A 20,681-nucleotide genomic window follows, 5' to 3' on the forward strand; every position below is an offset into this window, starting at 1 on the left:
ATGTCACAGGAAGTGAGACTGGAATTACTTCTGTTATGACTAGTTTCAGCAGTTCAGAAATCGATTATTTCTTGTAGTAGACAGTAGCTGTATTTGTCGTGCTCTTTGCTCTTTAAAACTTTGCAGATATTTTACCTTCACAAACAGCTATATTACACACTGCATGAAAGGTAATATTCCAAAAAGCACAATAGGAGCACTTTAAGGTTGTTTCATTCAGGGACCTCCATCACTGGGCTTCTAGCTCTGTATGCACACATATTCAGACATGCACATATAGACTCCTATTCAAACGTTTGGGGTTGTTGTAAGATTTTTAAAGAAGTTTCTTATGCTCACAAAGCATTTATTTGATCAAAACTACAGCAAAACTGTAATATTGTAAAATAATATTACAATTTAAAAAAAATAACCATTATATTGTAACATCTATTCAAAAACTGGAAAGAAGTAAGTCCAAACTCTGATCTCCTTTTCCATGACAGTAGTAATCGAGTTCAGTCAGCAGTAATGAAGTGCCTCACTCTCAGTCAAAAAAATCTGTTATTATTACACGTCTGGATCGGTGTGCATAGCTGTTGTCATGTGTGTCTCAGAGTTCTTTTCTTATCTTGATGTCGGCCATCTCTCAAGTGCACAGAGCATTTTCTGCATCTCAGTCACGCCACGCATCATAATCTGCTCATCGTCTCCAACCACAGGGGTTTGCACCATCACACGTCTCCGTTTGAGCCTTCTAAGAACAAGCATGCTGTTCGGATATACCAATGTCACACATGCCTCTTCATCATGTGTTTGCGTGGGGAAGTTTCACAGGGGTATTTTTAACTGACTGAAATTAATTCCAAAGTTTTTAACATTGCATCGTTTTAAAGTTGTGCATCCCTTAAGCACGCAGAGGAAGTTGAGCTGATGCGACTGTGGTCTCTGTCTGTTTGTCACCCACAGAAAATCAAGAGTGCTCGCAGCACGTGGTCAACGAGCGTCTTGGGGAGCTTGTACGCGTGTTGAAGGTCGTCATTGGCAAACACCAGGCGTTGAACTCGTCAGAAATTCTCGGTGCTGCAGGCACCGTTATCGCCAAAGTCAAAGGTGAGCATCCTCGTACAGCTCCGCCTCTGCCCCACTTAAGAATCAGCAATTCAGAATTGTTTTATTGTTTGTGTATGCATTCAGTTTTTCTGGGTTCATCTGCGTGCATGTACATTGTACATTTTATTAAAATACAGAATTTGCTCCCCCAGTATATTAATGCATTAAGCCACATTAAGAGTTAAGCATTAATTCTATAATAATAATAATAATAATATTATATATAGTTATTTTCTTGTTCCACCACTGAAAAAAACTATTGTAATGCATCACTGTTTAACTCTTGTTTCTGACTCAAGTGTTCTAGATAGTGTTTTTGTACTGATGGCAGATGTATCATTAATTTGTTATGAATAATCTTATCTTTTGTTCCAAAAAAAACAAAACAAATGAAAGTTCATTTCATGTAAAAAAAAAAAAAAAACAGTCACTAGATTATCTACAAATAGACATTACTGCATGGTTATGAAATACTAATACATTTTGATGGTTGAATGTTTAGCAAAAATAACTAACATTGTGATATATTCTCTAAAGACTCATAGCATAATACTGATTTTTGGTCATACCACCCACTCCTAGTCAGGATAATTCCTCTTCTGGCTAGTGCACAGGAATGTTCATGTGTACATCAGTGCAGTTCGCAGTCCAGATTGAGGGAAGAGGGAACAGATGATGTCTATATTGACATGGTGAATGTGTTTTTTATTGGTTATCCACATAATCAACAGTGGCCGCTAGAGTATCATCCTTTGCCACTAGAGGGCCAGTGACCCCTCTGAGCTCACATGTGTCCTATACAAGACAGGTTCTTGTGAAGGAAGTCTGAAGAGTTTAACAGAGGAAGATAATCTGTGGATTGTCTTTTTTTGAACATGCTTTGAGGCATTCACCTTTTTTTTTTTTGATGTTGAGAAGAGTGGCCGATCACCTTAGATACCCGCCTCGAGTTACCTGTAAGACCGACATTCCAGTGTGCGCGTCCCACTCACTCTTCAGCTTGCTTGCATTTTAACGCCCCACATCAGCCGCCTTCTTTCTCTTGATGGAACGCTATGAACTACAGGAAATCAGATGCACATTTTTCCCCCTCCATCACGCTCTGTCCATGCGGTCCTTTCTCTTTAAAAAAAAAAATGCTGCATAGTTTTGCTGAAGAATCTCTCAGGGGCGCAGCAATAAAAGTGTCAAGTGTCTCAAGTTATTGAAATTCTTTCTTCCCCCGCCCATGTCTAGAGCGAGTCAGTGGCATCTGATTTGCTGTATTTTTATCTTTGCCTCTGATCTGGAGAAGACTCTGTTATCTCAGGTATTTTATCCCATCTTATGACTCATTGCACCTGATAAAGGGATGCCTGCATGTCTTTGAATGCTACAAGTAAATAGTAATAATCCCTCTTAGTTTTTTTCCCATTCCTTTAATTCGTATTGACAGAATTTTAAATAAGTCTGTCCAATGATGCAAAAAATGCTTTCAAGGTTTTTTTCTTTGAAAGCGCTACTTTCTGAATGTAGCCATTCCCGACCCGTATTTGAGCTGTGAAGGGGGCAGAAGTGGAAGCATTGTTGTGGAACTGCAGGATGTCCTGAGGAAGAAGTCAGCGTTCCATTGCAGGGGCCACTGAGCCGCCCGCCTGCATTCAGAAGCAGAGAGGCATGAACCAGGAGCCACGCACCTCTCTCGCTCTCTTCTCAAGCGCTGTCTCCTCTGCTCACATTGTGAGTATGGGTGGCAGTTGAGGTTGGGGATTCCCATCTTTGCTGACAGTCGCTGTGTTTTGCGTGGCATCCAACCAAAAAATGCGCCTATGCGGAACTGGAAATTACGGCTGAAGATGTTGCTTTTTTTAAATGGCCTCGTCACTTTTTCTTGCATGTCAGGAAAAAGTGGAAGTCGAGCTGTATTGTGAACTAGGCTGTGGTGTTAGTTCCTAAAATTCTGGGGGAGTTTTGCCTTTGGTTAATCTATGCTTTACCCTGTCGAACTGGGATATGACTGCAAGCTCAAGTTAAAGGAGTTGGTAAGTTGGGTGAAAGTTGTTTGAACGTCCTCTGAATGTTTTGAGAGTTCAAGCTTTGTCAGTGTTTCCTGTAAAGGGGAGGCTCAGCTAGCAGACAGGAAGCTCTTGGTAAATGCACGTTTTTTTTTTTGCCTCTCGGAGACTTTACTTGCTGTCTGTCACATATTTAACGTCAATTGGATGTCCATTCTCTTCTAACTGCTCAAAACAAGGAAAATTAGCACCAATGTGGTGGGTCATTAATCATCTTGAAACAATGAAGAAAAGCGTCCTTTGATTTATTTACGTGCAAATAATTGGGCATTTGTGTTGTACTCTAGGGAAGCACGTCTTGAGTACAGCAGCATTAGACTCTAAATAAGGAAGTTCAAAATGAGTCTGACTTTAAAGCATATTAAAATTGGTCTCCTGTGGAATGGGTGAACTATATATTAATCAAAAATTGTTGGATCTGCTCGTCTGTCCTCAAATAGCTATGGTGGTGCTCCCAGCTGTTGACAAATTCATATTGTCATAAACAGTGAAATCTAGGTCTACGCCCATGTTTCTCATCATCTTCTAATGAGAATTGTAAGTTTGGTGCCTTTTTGCTGCACTTCTGATGTGGTTTTTCACTTCCCACAGGCGTGAACGTCAACGAAGTCAATAAAGAAAACAAAGGAACAATATTTGGTGAGATATACACATCGATCGACACTTTGGCATTCACCTTTGGCAATGTGTGAGTACCATAGCCCTCTCTTCTGTATTTATTCAATGATCTCCATCTGTATAGGTTTACTTTCAGTTTCCATGTCCTGATTTTACAGCACGTCAACTGTGCATCCTGTAGTTACCCTCTTACCGCTAGTGAAATGTACTTTTGCTGTTATTTTAAAGGGTTAGTTCACCCAACAATGAAAATTCTGTCAACAAATTCTCATCCTCATGTCGTTCTCAACCCATAAGACTTTCTTTCATCTTCGAAAGGCAAATCTCAGAGGTTTTTGACCCTCCATTGAAAGTCCATGCAACCAAAACTTTGATGCTTTATAAAAAGTTCATTAAAAAAACCCATCATGAAGTAATCCATATGAATCAAGCAATTTAATTCAAGTCCTCTTAAGGGACACAATCGCTTTATATGATGAACAGATTTAATTTAGCCTTTTATTCACATACACACATCAGCGCACATATCTGGACCACATCAAATATGGTCAGTTGAAACTCAGCCGTACTTGCGTGACCCAACCTCATTGGTTCTCACCCGTCAAGCAAGTATGTTTGAGCGTCTATTTACCATTTACGATGTGGTTTCAATGTTTAGACAAAAATTATTAGAGAATAAAAATATCTTCAGTTGTGTTTCGAAGATCAACGAAAGTAATGCAGATTTGGAATGACATAAGGGTGAGTAAGCGATGACAGAATTTTCACTATCCATAGATATATATATATATACATACGTAGATTCCTCATTAGCGACTGTTTCTATGGGCTGCTATACGTTAGCCGTCCACCATTTTCGAACAGTCAAAGCCGGTCGTGAACACTCTTTGTGAACATTTGAAAGAAATTGCCTGTGCATCTGTAACCGTAGTTATACGCATACATGTATGAATTTATATATCTGCAATAGACTGAAGCAGATGATTTTATTGGATTTAGTTTATCATTTATGGTAGATAATACTGCGTATGCTAAAAATATTGGTTAAAGATCTTATAAGTATTATTGATCATCAGAGAACCCCACAGACACATTGCTCTTAGCTTTTGTGTTTGGACAAAACACGTAATGTGTTTAATAAACATCAATATAATTAAAATTAATGATAAGTAATCATCATAAACTAGGTATCATTTGAAAGCTTAAATTCTCAACAAACAAAAAAACGCGCCAGGTTTTCCAACCAGAGGCTGCTCAGTGTTGTTGTTGTTTTTTTTATGTGAGTGATGACAGCATCTGAAGTGTTGACCATTCCAAAATGGGGGCGCGTCGACGTGCTTGGAGTGGTCGAATGAGGCATCTACCTATACATATCTATGGAAATATCCCTTTATACTGCTCATATTTGTATTAAAAATTATTTATTTGTGATTATATAATTTGATTATTCTTTTTGTGAAAACTAACATAATTTTGTAACAGTATTATGTATGGCAAGCTATGTGCAGTGTCCTCCAATTTTTTGTTTTCCCCCATTCAGAGTGTCTGACTTCCTTATGGGAGATGTGGACAGTGGCTCCAGGTTGGGGTACCCCCAAGCCAGAAGAAGTTGTGTAAGTTATCGCCTTTAAAAAAAAAAAAAACGCTAGTTTAGCCTTCAAAGGTCAGTAAATAGTTCACACAAAAAGTAATTTACTCACCCTCATGTTGTTCATACCCATGTGCTATATTTTCAGTGGAACTCTTTTCCATACAACAACAGTTCATAGTGACCACGTCTGCCAATATAAAGTACCATAAAAGCAGTCTTTATGACTTGTGTTTGTGTTCTATGTCTTTTGGAGCCATACGATAGCTTTATGTGAAAAGCAGACTGAAATTTGACCCATTATTTACTATTTTTAAACAAAATTATTTATTTACAAAGTATTTATTTATTCTTATTATCAATATTAAAAACGGTTGTGCTTCTTAATTTTTTTGTGGAAACTGTCATGCATTTTTGTCAGGATTCTTTATAATGTTCAACAGAGCTGTGTTTATTTGAAATATATATTTTTAGTAGCATTATAATGTCTTTAGTGTCACTTTTGTTCAATTTATTGCATATTTGCTGAATAAAAGTGTTCATTTGTTTTTGTTTTTTAAATCTGACTCCAAATTTTGAACAGTAGTGTGTAGTTTTTGATTTGGCATTTTTATGACCATTTTGGCGCTTAACAGGCGTGGTCACTATGAAATGTCGTATGGAAAAAAACTGCAAAAAGATTCTACAGAAGTCCTCTTTTGTGTTCCACAAAAGAAGAAAACAGCAACATATTTTTAGAACAAGCATGAGTAAATGATGACATTTCATTTTTTGGTGAACTATCCCTTTAAAGGTAGGGTAGGCAATGTTTTTTCAGAAACACTTTTTGTTATACTGGTTGAAACTCTCTTCACATCCTGAGAGCAATCAATAATAGAAGTTGTCTAAATATTAAAACATGTAGGCTACATATATCTTCTGTGGAAGTCTGAGAAATGTGTGTCCAGTCATTGCATATGGTCCGATTTATGATCTGCCTGCCAACATATGTATTTGCAACGTATGTACGTGTCTTATTTATATCAGATACACATTATATGGTTTACTCCATTCTTCTCCCAGTTCACCGGTCATTTACTTTCATGTATTTCGTGAGACGTGGATGAATACGTGATGTAAATCCGACAGATCCGATTGCGGCGCAAACTAACATGGCAGCACCCATCGCGCATTATAGATCAACTAACATGATCATTATAAAGGGATTTAAATGACAAAACACATTCACTTACACATATGACCTGGACCACAAAACCAGTCATAAGGGTAAGTTTTTTTTAAATTGAGATTTATACATCATCTGAAAGCTGAATAAATAAACTTTCCATTGATGTATGGTTTGAAAATTGATCATTTGGACCTATACAATGTGTTGTTGATGGCTATTGTCACAAATATACCCGTGCGACTTATGACTGGTTTTGTGGTCCAGGATCACATATTTGAAAATCGGAATATCAGATAGTTCATCACATATTTAACCGATGCATTCTAAAATATTTAACTAGAGAAGACAATATGGTCATATTTCTGCAAAAGAATTGCTGAAAATTTAAGCTGGTTTGTGGCATACCAAGAATACTGACTACTTTGCTGTCGTTAGTACTGTAACTGTTATTTAGTGTTAAATTAGGCCGATTGTAGTTGGGTTAGGTGGCTTAGGTTTTATTGTGAATTTAAGTTTTAAAAAAATGTTTTGTATTTATTTATATATTCAAGTATACTTTAAACTTTTAATAAATTGTTAAATTTAAAGATTTTTTCCTCCAATAAAAGCCATTTTTTAATGTCATCCACTGTTGTTTTGTGGCTCTTGGAAGAAAAAAATTTATTGGTTTAGGCACAGATACCATTTTAAAAGTATTGATTTGGTACCGGTATCGTAAAAATCCCAAACGATACCCAACCCAGTGGTCGGTGCTCTTTTAAGTTGTTTAAGTTCATTATTATTGTATTGTTATATGATTTGGACATGAGGTAATTTAACGCTTTGCAGACTCTGCTCTGGCTATGTGTGTTCATGTGTTTTGGAGTAGGCACTCTGAAGGGAGGGTGGGATCTTATGATTTCAAAGCTAGCTTGCTATTGGTAGCCTCTCCAAAAATGCCTACCCTACCTTTAAGTTTAGATGTCTTTTGAAAATAATGAAACCTGGCTGGCCCCTGTGCTTTAAAGAGCAGGGTGTTTCAAGCTTTTTTTCATCCCTCACCTCTGTAATCAACCTCATCCCGTGTGAAATGTCTTTCCCTTTATCTCCTCTAGTCTTTTGAAAACCTCTCTGAAGATTCACGGGGCTGCAGTCAAAATGATCTGGCAGGTAAATGGATTTCCTTTCTTCTTTATGTAGCCTTCTTTTACATCATTTTATCACTATCGCAAAGATAGCAGGCTTGTGCCATTGAGGTGTTGCAGTGAATCTCATCGCTCATTTCATGTGCCCTTGAACAGAAATATAAAGCTGTTTTAAGTTAACTTTAAACAAACCACACATGATAGTTGTTGTTCTAACAGAGAGACAGATGAACAGTACTGACTAAGGTCATAATTGACAAGAGAGCTCTACACACCCCATACCTTCACACTTGTGTTGTTTTTCATATAGTCTAACATTCTTCTTGTTTGCCAAATGGTTGACATTCTTTGGGTTTTTTTGGACGTTTGTGTGAGGAATGGGAACCACATGTGGCTTATTGGGCGGGGTGCTTGGATTCAGTGCAGCTGAGCTGCGTGTCAGTGCATTTGACAAAGGTTAAGCACAGATTTTATGAGATGATCTCACACGCTCATGCCACGCAATATATCGTACATACATCTAATGCTACCACAGATTAGTGTCAGTTTTAGAAACCTCTCTTATGGGAATGGTGGAGAATATTTAGTCCTCTTACAAGCAAGTCTGCCACCAATTTGAGGGCTGTCGTTGCCTTTAATAAGGCTAACTTGTAAAATTTGCCTTGTAACATTTTGCCTATAAACCAAATAGGGCGGTAACATTTAATAGTAGATTTTAAATGACAGTTTTAGAGAGCGTAGAGACGAGGTTGAGGAAATATAAATGTCTTCAAAGGGTACCTCTGTGCATTTTCAGCAAACTTTTTAAACAATGTGGACCGTTTGTGTATTTTTTAAATGCGTGTGTTCATATGCGGTGTTCTGTGTGTGTTTTTAGATCATGCTCTGTCTCCAGAGCTGTCCACTGTGGAGCAGGTGGACCTCCTTCTGCTGAAGAATGACAGTGGAGTCGAGTCAGCCTTACTCTATGCCAAGGCCTGGTCCAAATACACCAAAGACGTGTTGGCCTGGGTGGAGAAACGCCTCAGCCTGGGTCAGTCCATTCTTACAGCCTGATCTTCCTTGTTTTGAGTCTTCAGGTTTGATCGTCAGTGTTTCATGTGGTTTCTCTGTGTTTGACAGACATGGAATGTGCCAAAAGTTTTGCCAAGATGGCAGAATCTGCAAATGCAGTAGCAAGTCAGCAGGTGATGGCCTTTTTAGTATGTTGTTTTGATAAAACATGATGTATATGTATACTACCGCTCAAACATTTGGGGTCAGTACGTGTTTTTTTTTTTTTTCTTAATAAGGATGCATTAATTTGATGAAACCGTGACAGTAAATACATTTATAATGTTACAAAAGATTTCTATTTCAAATAAATGCTGTTCTTTTGTCACTGTGCACTAAAATAGTAAGCAACATTCAACATAATAATAATAATAAATGTTTCTTGAGCCTCAAATCATCATATTAGAATGATTTCTGAAGGATCATGTGACACTGAAGACTGGAGTAATGATGCTGAAAATTCAGCTTTGCCATCACTGGAATTTAGGGCTGCGCAATATATCGAAATATCGCAAATGTGCATATCGCAATATGCATATCGCAAGGGTACGCAATATCTGAATGATTTTAATATGCTACTTCAACATTGTGAAAAGTATACGTTTTAGGTTGACGCATATAGCAGAGAATAGACTGGGCACACAACTGTTACTAATGTGACTTGCTTGACGTTAAAAAGAGTTATTAAACGCAATAACTTGCGAAAAACAACTCCTTGCAGTCTCGTGCTGTCTGCTGTCTGAAACACAGACCGAAACGTGCGCACAAGCTTTTTTTTTCCGCGTCTTGTTTCACACTCAAACTGTCAAATGCACACACAGTTATGTCAAAATGGCTGTCTTGATGAGTATTCATGTAAACACAGTCGGTTATGCTTTAAGTGAAAGATATTAGTTGGGGAAAGAAATAGATTTTACACACTTAAAGCAATATCGTATCGCATATCGAATATCGCATTATTTAACAAGGATATCGCAAATCGCATTTTTCTTCAATATCGCACAACCCTACTGGAATTCTTTTTTTTGTTTTTATATCTAACCAACCCTAAACTTTTGAACGTTAGTGTATTTAGTTTTGGTGACATTATTGTGTGACTGTGTCTCTTTATCTAAAAGGACTACATGCCATTCCGGGATATTTACGTCTCTGCCTTTAAAAATGAGATTGAGTACAATCATGTTCTGCTCCAAACGGCTGCTGCTCTTCAAACCAACAAATTCATTCAGGTATAATCAGTTGACTCTGTACACTTTTAGCTATCTATCCAACAAATCATTTCCTATAATTCCATACAATTCCGATAATTCCAATAGCCACTGCTGGCCCGCAAGAATGACCTGGACAAACAGAGGAAAGAGATAAAGGAACAATGGCAAAGAGAGCTAAAGAAAATGGTACCTATGATTACTTGAATTCTTTAAATTTCATCACTACCATTTCTTAAGAACGATAGTGCTTTATAACCCATGCGTGTTTTTAGAGCGAGGCCGAGAACGCTTTGAAGAAGGCTCGGCTGCTAAAGGTGCAAAAGAAAGAGGAGTACGAGAAGGCACGCAGCTCCACCAGCCGCACCGAGGAGGAGCAGCCGACAGCAGGAGGCAGGACTCTGGAGAAGAAACGGAGGGTGGAGGAAGAGGCCCTTCAAAAGGTACTGCAAAAACTGCACTATAAAGAATTTTAAAGCTCTAAATTCAACTCCAACACCGTCACAGACTTCACAAACACATACACACCCTGGCCTTTATTGTCCTTGTTTACTGGGCATCAAAGTGGCAATAAGAAACACAAAGAAAATCAAATGAATTCCCACAAACTCTAACATCTGATGCACTGTCTGAAAATTTGGCCGTATAATCTAAACATTACTGTTGCTATAACAACTCTAGCAACTACATAGCATCACACTAAACACCCCTCAGTAGACCTTAGAAAACGGGCGAGCATTTTCTTCATATATTGTTAGATTTTTGCAAACCTGTTTTGTTGCTGCTAATGACATACTGTGGCTTAAAACAGGCTAGTAAAATAACTATGCTTTTGTTTGACTCTGTTTTTGTGGTGACTGTAGGCAGAGGAAGCGCAGGAGCAGTATAAAGCTTGCGTGGCTGATCTAGAGGCAAAGAAAGTCGGCTTGACAAACGCTAAGAGTGAGATCCTCGCTCAGATTCGGAAGCTGGTCTTCCAATGCGACCTAACTCTCAAAGCGGTCTGTATCACAACATCACTATACAACACTACAGTTCAAAAGTTTGGAGTCTGTAAGAGTTTTAAATGTTTTTGAAAGAAGTCTAATATGCTCACCAATGCTGCATTTATGTGATCAAAAATACAGCAAAACAGTAATATTGTGAAAAATCATTCAAATTTAAAATTATTTTAAAATTTAATTTATTCCTGTGATGGTAAAGCTGAATTGTCAGCATCATTACTCCAGTCTTCAGTGTCACATGATCCTTCAGAATGCATTCTAATATGCTGATTTGCTGCTCAAGAATCAATGTTGAGAATTTTTTTGCTGCTCAATATTTTTGAGGAAAGGTTAATAAAAATTTTTTTTCAGGATTCTTTGATAAATTCAAAAGAACAGCATTTATTTAAAATAGAAATCTTGTAACATTATAAACTTTGATCCGTAAAAAAAAAATCTTACTGTCCCCATTCTTTTGAATGGTAGTGTATATATTGAACAGACTTTCATGAAAATATTTTTTACCCCCTATAATTGCATACTGACTATTCTCATGATCTCTTGTAGGTGACAGTGAACTGGTTCCAGATGCAGCAGGCTCAGACTGTGTCTCTGTCTGTCAACTACCAAGCTCTAAGTGAACAGGCCAAAAAATATGAGCCAGGCCAGCGTTACTCTGAGTTTGTGTGCAGCTTGCCTAAAGAGCGAGTATGGCTGGAGTCTCTGTCTCAGGACATCACCACTTCCTCAAAAACGGGGTTAGTCCACACTCAAATTTCCATGCTAGCCGTGCATTGTTTGCATCTTCCTCAGGAAGAATGATGAACGAAACAGTGGTCGGTCATGGCGTGTTGTTTACCTAAGTGCTCTGGTGCAAACTCTGCTTTTCAGCTTGACCTCTGAATCACACCAATGTACAAACATACTGACCTGTGCTATCACATCTCTCTACAATGCATTCAAATTTCACGCTTGCCTGTTGAGTAACCCATTTCATAATCAGCAGAGATTTTTGCACAGCCTGTTTTGCCTGGTATTTTTATAAAGCATACTTTATTAACAAGCGTCTTTCCTTTCCAGAATGTCCCTTCATAAGAGGTCTCAGAGCAGCACCCGTTCGTCCCATGGGAATCTGTCTCAGGGTTCTGTTACCTCTGCGGATAACCACAGCGCAGATGAGGTCGAGGGTACCGTACAACCCTGCAAGGCCAAGATCGCAGAGAGACGGTCCAATAGCAGTATAGACATGCAGGGTAAGAAATGTTGTATCTTAGTCATTAAAGATCTAGGCTGGTGACCTAAAAGTTTGTAGGTTTACAATGATACATTTCTGTGGCACTAAATGGAATGAGAACAGTAATGGCATAATTCTACCAATGTTTGGACAAACAAATAATCCTGCCCCAAACTCACACTATTGGTTGAGCCAAAGTTGCTACTTCAGGCTGCTCAAACATATAGAGCAAGTCTTTACACTCTTTGTGGGATGTCAACCTACTGCATTTGTTAGAAAACTCCAAGACATTTATTTTCCTTCCACTTAAACAAAATCCTGAGATGTTTGCAAATATGAGGCACATTTGTTTGGCAAGCTTCAATCTCCAGTACAGGTTATTAGTTTTATGGCTTGACGCATCCACTGTAGGGGTTTTTTACCCAGCGTTGGCCATTCACAGCTTGGACAAAAGCTGCAAGCAGTCAGGATTAAGGCCCAACCCCAGATCGGCTCTCGGCTTCCAAAAGCCCCTGGTGCTGTGACATCAGCAGCCTGCTGGATTACAGCCTGAGCATCCAGACTGGATGGCTAAACTAAAGAATCAAGAACAGTTGAAAGCTATGAACACTGAATGAAACATTCAGACAGACTGATTCTCCAAAAATAAACATTTCAAATGACAGTAGCTAATTCTGTGTGTTGTAGCGGTAAAGATGCAGGGTTCACAGCGGGCCTGGAGCTCTGGCAGTGTCGGAGGTGGAGGGATGTGCAGTGACTCAGAGAGTGCTGGGGGAAGCAGCGAGTCTCGTTCCATGGACTCCCCAACAGCCAGTCCAGGTGCTTTTTCTGGCACACATTTCATCCTACAATCCGTTTCACAGGATGGTACATCTGAAAATGGCTTCTTATATCAGTGTTCATTTTCTGTATATTTATTTATTTATTCATGCGTTCATTCCACCCTGTTCTTGCCAACAATAGCCTTTTGTGCTGGCATTAAACATTATGCTATTATTTAGTTATTGATTTCATTCATTAGTTCATTTAGTTATGAGCTGACATTAAACAATATACTACTTCCATTTTTTATTTAATTTTATTTTACATGCGTAAAACATTACCACAAAGTATACATTTTATTGTTTAGCAATAAATGTTTTATTTATTTTTCATTAAACAATTTACTACAGGTAATTTATAATCTTTGTAATATGCAATTGTTGCTGGAAATTCTACAGCTGTTGTGGAAGTTATAAATTCATGAATACAAAACCTCATTTACCTCAGCCAGCCAGACTATGTGACCTTAGTGACATAGGTGCATCAGCAGAATTTAACATAATTTGCTGAACAACGTTCACAACATTACAGAAACCCAGGCATAAAAACATATACATGATCAACAAATCGTTTAGGATGTGAGAATATAAGCACTGGCCTAATCAGGCATGTGACCGTTTTGCTAGACACATTCTGAAATGCTTTCACTCTGTCCAGCCATCTTGGTACATCAGCCATTCTTATTGTCGAGCCCTGTATATTTTATCAAGTGCTTAATACCAAAACGAAGTTCCTCTAAAATGTAGCTGGTTTAGGCATGTTTGCAAGTTTTGCTTGTAAATTGGTTGACCTAGTTCTCATTGGACAGAATGGAGAAGTGTTCTGCAGGACGGAAATTTCTAATGTGTGTGTTTGTGTGCTAAAGGGGATTTCAAACGCAGGCTTCCCAGAACTCCTTCAACTGGTACCATGTCTTCTGCAGATGACCTGGATGAGAGGGAACCACCTTCCCCATCAGATAATGGTTGGTAGTGCAAACTGAATAGCGTGATTGTGGCTGTCTGTGTTCATAGTTTTGTGGTGACACACCACAGGTTTATGTTTATTACGCAAGTGCTGAATTGCTTGCGCCCATGTTTTTGCTCTCTGTGCAGCTGCACAGATAGGCTTGGTGTTGACATTGGCAAAATGCCACAGTAAAGAGTTCCTGTCTCTCCACCAAAAGTGTTACATTTCAGTAATAATTGCTGAATGTAAACAAATGTTAGACTTACATTTGAGGAAATGGAGAGAGGGTTGTGCTTCCTCAAAAGTACTAAAAGAGTCATTCATTAAATCGGAATGCAAACCAGAATCATTACATTTCTTTTCATTCCCATCCCCACTCACATTTAAAACTCTTGATTATCCCAGGTCCAAACTCAGAACTTCATTGATGGGCCAGTAGAGTGTTTTTATTTGCAAATGAGCTTTCGAAAAACATTGTCTTCTCTCGTCTCAGGCCTCGCTGAGATGGTGTTGGAAACGGCCAGTTCTCCCGGCCCTTTCCGCAATGCTCAGATGTCAAAAGCGGCGCACACCCACAAGTTGCGAAAACTGAGAGCGCCTTCCAAATGCAGAGAGTGTGACAGTCTGGTGGTGTTCCATGGGGCTGAGTGTGAGGAGGTACATCATCATCATCCTCATCATCCATTGATTCAGTTCAAATTGTTCAGTAGAGCCGTTTGTCATTCACTAATCTCTTATTTCGTAGTGCTCCTTGGCCTGTCATAAGAAATGCCTGGAGACTCTTGCCATTCAATGTGGTCATAAGAAGCTCCAGGGCAGACTGCACCTGTTCGGGATTGACTTCGCCCAAGTAGCTAAGAACAGTCCTGACGGCATCCCCTTCATCATCAAAAAATGCACCTCAGAAATCGAGAGTCGTGCCCTGAACATTAAGGTAAACAATTGAGATGCAGCTGAAAAGAATTGCTTCAATTCAATGTTTGAGTCATTTTGTGAATGACGCCCTACTTTCGTTGCAATTCAAGGGCATTTATCGGGTGAATGGGGCGAAGTCTCGTGTGGAAAAGCTGTGCCAGGCCTTTGAGAACGGAAAGGACTTAGTGGAACTTTCTGACCTCCACCCACATGACATAAGCAACGTGCTCAAGCTTTACCTAAGACAGGTGTGGTGGGACAAATAATCCCAGTTTCATCATGTCTTTATGAAACTCGACATATTAGTGCGCAACAGTACCCGCCCGGTTTCTCGGCGTCCATGGTTTCATTTTTTTTTCTTTTCTAAAGTTATGAGCCATGAACCAAACCAACCAGCTATTAGGTGAATCACAACATTACAAACTTTGATTTGAAGCAAAACAGTATTTGAAAATCAAATAAAAAGACAAAGCTACAAGACCGTATAATTAACGACTTTAATAAGGTAAAGAATTGCAAATAAGGAGAATAATTCCCCATGAAGCTTTGCAAATGACATAATCGAAATGATGGATAAATATAAATCTATTGATTTTAACATGTTGGTTGTTTATAGAAACGTATATACACACACACACACACACACACACACACACACACACACCCATACATACACAAAAATGTAAGTAGTTTGAGAGCTTAGAGAGACTGACTCCATTACATTTTACATAAAAATTATTAAAATATATATATAAAAATTTTTGGTTTGACTGTATATACTGTATATAATCAACATTTTTAAATTAGTGGTTTTATATTTCTTCATCGTTTTTAATTTGATTATGCTGTTCGCAATGCATCATAGGATTGTAGTTCTTTCTATCACTAAAGATTTTCAAATACTTTTTTGCTTCAAATCAAAGTTTGTAATGTTATGATTCACCTCATAGCTAGTTGGCTTGTTTCATGGCTTATAATGCTTTAATGTAGACCTTTTCGAAAATCCCTATGCGAGATATGAATGGAAAATATACTTATGGAGCCAACGCCGCTGTAAAAGTGTGTGGGGGGGCACTGTTCCACTCTATAGGCTCTCATTGCTTTTCTCATTTAGAAACTTTTTGTTGATTTACATTGGCTTAAAAGAAAAATGTTTTTTCAGTTGCCAGAGCCGTTGATTCTATATCGGTATTATAATGATGTCATTGGGCTGGCAAAAGAGACTCAGAACATGGATGAGAGTGACTCGGCTAAAGAGAAATCACCAGGGGAGCAGCTGTGCCTCAGCATTGATCTTAAAAGAGTTCTCTTCAAAATTCGAGACCTCCTTCGCCAGCTTCCTGCAGCCCATTACAAAACCCTGCAGTTCCTCATCACACATCTGCACAGGTATGCTAACACAAACCATAAACATAAGCATCTGTAAAATAACATTAATGTTGAAATCTGTTTTTCATTATTGGTTGCTTGAAGCCCTTAAATGTTTAGTGAGAGTGAAATCTAAATCCACCACTCCCAAACATTGTTCTACAGAGTAACAGAGCAATCGGAGGAGAACAAGATGACCGCTAGTAACCTGGGCATCATCTTCGGTCCCACGCTCATCAAGCCCAGGCAGTTGGACGCGGAAGTGTCACTGTCCTCTCTGGTTGACTACCCCCACCAGGCCCGTATGGTGGAACTGCTCATCAGTTACCACCAGATGATCTTTGATGTCCCCCTCAGCCACGTGTCTCCCACCAGTCCTACGGCATCACATGCTTCCATTGTGCCCAACATCCAAGACAAAGAGCCAAAACTCAGCCGCCACTCCCGGTCTCTCATGGATATCAAAGAGGTGAGATGGGCCAGAGAATGGCAGCTAGACCTTTTTAGGAAATATTAGCATTTATGATATGTAATCTGTGTTTATTCTTCACACAGAGTGCGAAAGTCAACAAGAGACACTCGTCTGTGATTACCTCTGCACAGCTTAGGGAGGAAGTGACGGAGATGAAGGCAGGGGATGAAAGAACGCAAACACCTGGTTAGTATGAGTGTCTCAGCTCATCTTGGTAAAATGATGGTCAAAACTGACCATGACATTATAAGAAAATTTTTAATATTTTGTTTGAAATCATTGTAATAATACTGATTGATAATATGATAATAAATTAAATGAATACATTTTGACTGTTTTGAGGAATAATAAGTTCAAAAGAATGTAATTAAATCTATTGATTTCAAAAGAGTTAATCCAGGTAATTCTCAGAAGATGTGATCTTATAAACTTCACATAATGATATATTCAAATACATTTTCTCATGAAATATTGTAATAAAAATCCTGCATCAAGCTGTTTTTCTGTAGTTCATGAAAATTTTAATTTTTATAAAATAAATTGGTAATTGTAGTAATAATACATTAATAACATTCAAAGCTTTTTGCATTCACTATTAGAAGTTTTTTTTTTTTAAATATTCAAATATGATTTTTCCATCCATCCATCCATCCATCCATCTTCTTCCGCTTATCTGGGGCCGGGTCGCGGGGGCAGCAGTCTAAGCCGAGATGCCCAGACTTCCCTCTCCCTAGACACTTCCTCTAGCTCTTCCGGGGGGACACCGAGGCGTTCCAAGGCCAGCCGGGAGACATAGTCCCTCCAGCGTGTCCTCGGTCTTCCCCGGGGCCTCCTCCCGGTTGGACATGCCCGAAACACCTTCCCGGGAAGGCGTTCAGGAGGCATCCGGAACAGATGCCCGAGCCACCTCAGCTGTCCCCTCTCGATGTGGAGGAGCAGCGGCTCTACTCCGAGTTCCTCCCGAGTGACTGAGCTCCTCACCCTATCTCTAAGGGAGCGCCCAGCCACCCTGCGGAGAAAGCTCATTTCGGCCGCCTGTATCCGGGATCTTGTCCTTTCGGTCATGACCCAAAGCTCATGACCATAGGTGAGAGTAGGAACGTAGATTGACCGGTCGCCTTACGGCTTAGCTCTTTCTTCACCACGACAGACCGGTACATCGACCGCATTACTGCAGAAGCTGCACCGATCCGTCTGTCAATCTCCCGTTCCATCCTCCCCTCACTCGTGAACAAGACCCCTAGATACTTAAACTCCTCCACTTGGGGCAGGAACTCTCCACCAACCTGGAGTGGGCAAGCCACCCTTTTCCGACTGAGGACCATGGCCTCGGATTTGGAGGTGCTGATCCCCATCCCAGCCGCTTCACACTCGGCTGCAAACCGTCCCAATGCATGCTGAAGGTCCTGGTTAGAAGGGGCCAACACGACAACGTCATCCGCAAAGAGCAGAGACGAAACCGTGTGGTCCCCAAACCTGACACCCTCCGGCCCTTGGCTGCGCCTAGAAATTCTGTCCATAAAAATTATGAACAGAACCGGCGACAAAGGGCAGCCCTGCCGGAGTCCAACATGCACCGGGAACAAGTCTGACTTACTGCCGGCAATGCGGACCAAACTCCTGCTTCGGTCATACAGGGACCGGACAGCCCTCAACAAAGGACCCCGGACCCCATATTCCCCCAGCACCCTCCACAGGATGCCGCGAGGGACACAGTCGAATGCCTTCTCCAAATCCACAAAACAAATGTGAACTGGTTGGGCAAACTCCCATGAACCCTCCAGCACCCTGTAGAGGGTATAGAGCTGGTCCAGTGTTCCGCGACCAGGACGAAAACCACACTGTTCCTCCTGAATCCGAGGTTCCACTATCGGCCGGATTCTCCTCTCCAGTACCCTGGCATAGACTTTCCCGGGGAGGCTGAGAAGTGTGATCCCCCTATAGTTGGAACACACCCTCCGGTCCCCCTTCTTAAAAAGAGGGACCACCACCCCGGTCTGCCATCCCAGAGGCACTGTCCCCGACCGCCACGCGATGCTGCAGAGGCGTGTCAGCCAAGACAGCCCCACAACATCCAGAGACTTGAGGTACTCAGGGCGGATCTCATCCACCCCCGGTGCCTTGCCACCGAGGAGTTTCTTGACCACCTCGGTGACTTCAGCCCGGGTGATGGACGAGTCCTCCTCTGAGCCCCCAGCCTCTGCTTCCTCAATGGAAGACGTGACGGCGGGATTGAGGAGATCCTCGAAGTATTCCTTCCACCGTCCGACAACATCCCCAGTCGAGGTCAACAGCCGCCCATCGCCACTGTAAACAGCGTTGGTAGGGCACTGCTTCCCCCTCCTGAGGCGCCGGACGGTTTGCCAGAATCTCTTCGAGGCCAGCCGATAGTCTTTTTCCATGGCCTCACCGAACTCCTCCCAGGCCCGAGTTTTTGCCTCCACGACCACCCGGGCTGCAGTCCGTTTAGCCTGTCGGTACCTGTCAGCTGCCTCAGGAGTCCCACAAGCCAGCCAGGCCCGATAGGACTCCTTCTTCAGCTTGACGGCATCCCTTACTTCCGGTGTCCACCACCGGGTTCGGGGATTGCCGCCTCGACAGGCACCGGAGACCTTGCGTCCACAGCTCCGAGCAGCCGCTTTGACAATGGAGGTGGAGAACATGGTCCACTCGGACTCAATATCTCCAGCCTCCCTTGGGATCCGGTCGAAGCTCTGCCGGAGGCAGGAGTTGAAGATCTCTCTGACAGGAGACTCGGCCAAACGTTCCCAGCAGACCCTCACAGTACGTTTGGGTCTACCGAGTCTATCCAGCTTCCTCCCCCGCCATCGGATCCAACTCACCACCAGGTGGTGATCAGTTGACAGCTCCGCCCCTCTCTTCACCCGAGTGTCCAAGACATACGGCCGCAGATCAGATGAAACGACCACAAAGTCGATCATTGACCTACGACCTAGGGTGTCCTGGTGCCATGTGCACTGATGGACACCCTTATGCTTGAACATGGTGTTCGTTATGGACAAACTGTAACTAGCACAGAAGTCCAATAACTGAACACCACTCGGGTTCAGATCAGGGGGGCCGTTCCTCCCAATCACGCCCCTCCAGGTTTCACTGTCATTGCCCACGTGGGCGTTGAAGTCCCCCAGTAGAACGACGGAGTCCCCAGTCGGAGCACTTTCCAGCACCCCTCCCAGGGACACCAAGAAGGCCGGGTACTCCGCACTGCCGTTCGGCCCATAGGCACAAACGACAGTGAGAGACCTATCCCCGAGCCGAAGCCGCAGGGAAACGACCCTCTCGTTCACCGGGGTAAACTCCAACACATGGCAGCAGAGCTGGGGGGCTATAAGCAAACCCACACCAGCCCGCCGCCTCTCACCATGGGCAACTCCAGAGTGGTAAAGAGTCCATCCCCTCTCGAGGAGTGTGGTTCCAGAGCCCGAGCCATGCGTGGAGGTGATTCCGACTATCTCTAGTCGGAACCTCTCAACCTCACGCACAAGCTCAGGCTCTTTCCCCGCCAGCGAGGTGACATTCCATGTCCCAAGAGCCAGTTTCCGTGTCCAGGGATCGGGTCGTCTAGGCCCCCGCCCTCGACTGCTGCCCGATTCGCTTTGCACCGGCCCCTTACGGTCCCTCCCGTGAGTGGTGGGCCCACGGGAAGGTGTCCCCACGTCGCTCCTTCGGGCTGAGCCCGGCCGGACCCCGTGGGGGAAGGCCCGGCCACCAGGCGCTCGCATACGAGCCCCAACCCCAGGCCTGGCTCCAGGGTGGGGCCCCGGCTGCGCCATACCGGGCGACGTCACGGTCCTCCTTCTTTTTGTCATCATAAGGGGTTTGTGAACCGTGAACCTCCTCCATGGACTGCCACTCCTCCATGGACTGCCACCTTAACGTGGTGGAGGGGTTTGAGTACCCGAATGACCCTAGGAGCTATGTTGTCCGGGGCTATATGCCCCTGGTAGGGTCTCCCAAGGCAAACAGGTCCTAGGTGACGGGTCAGACTAAGAGCAGTTCACAAACCCCTAATA

At 41.9% G+C, this 20,681-nt stretch overlaps 1 protein-coding gene across 6 annotated transcripts in view; it reads left to right on the plus strand.

Annotated features, from left to right (window-relative positions):
• The window catches only part of arhgap29b (Rho GTPase activating protein 29b), a 41,912-nt gene that overhangs the window by 18,076 nt on the left and 3,155 nt on the right, over positions 1–20,681 (plus strand). Inside the window, exons 3-22 of one of the 6 annotated variants that reach the window (XM_079820334.1) lie at positions 949–1,092; positions 3,738–3,834; positions 5,305–5,377; positions 7,615–7,669; positions 8,522–8,677; positions 8,767–8,831; positions 9,816–9,926; positions 10,014–10,094; positions 10,181–10,348; positions 10,769–10,906; positions 11,456–11,646; positions 11,969–12,141; positions 12,810–12,941; positions 13,810–13,908; positions 14,386–14,549; positions 14,638–14,826; positions 14,918–15,055; positions 15,970–16,196; positions 16,341–16,644; positions 16,731–16,833. In XM_079820334.1, coding sequence (XP_079676460.1) covers positions 949–1,092; positions 3,738–3,834; positions 5,305–5,377; positions 7,615–7,669; positions 8,522–8,677; positions 8,767–8,831; positions 9,816–9,926; positions 10,014–10,094; positions 10,181–10,348; positions 10,769–10,906; positions 11,456–11,646; positions 11,969–12,141; positions 12,810–12,941; positions 13,810–13,908; positions 14,386–14,549; positions 14,638–14,826; positions 14,918–15,055; positions 15,970–16,196; positions 16,341–16,644; positions 16,731–16,833 — 2,808 coding nt within the window. Of the gene's footprint in view, positions 1–948; positions 1,093–2,682; positions 3,114–3,737; positions 3,835–5,304; positions 5,378–7,614; positions 7,670–8,521; positions 8,678–8,766; positions 8,832–9,815; positions 9,927–10,013; positions 10,095–10,180; positions 10,349–10,768; positions 10,907–11,455; positions 11,647–11,968; positions 12,142–12,809; positions 12,942–13,809; positions 13,909–14,385; positions 14,550–14,637; positions 14,827–14,917; positions 15,056–15,969; positions 16,197–16,340; positions 16,645–16,730; positions 16,834–20,681 lie in introns of those variants that run through there. The other 5 variants (XM_079820339.1, XM_079820336.1, XM_079820335.1 and 2 more) reach the window with 5 other exon arrangements.

This window comes from Gobio gobio (genome assembly GCF_949357685.1).
Source record: "Gobio gobio genome assembly, chromosome: 6".
NCBI classification, from domain to species: Eukaryota; Metazoa; Chordata; class Actinopteri; order Cypriniformes; family Gobionidae; genus Gobio; species Gobio gobio.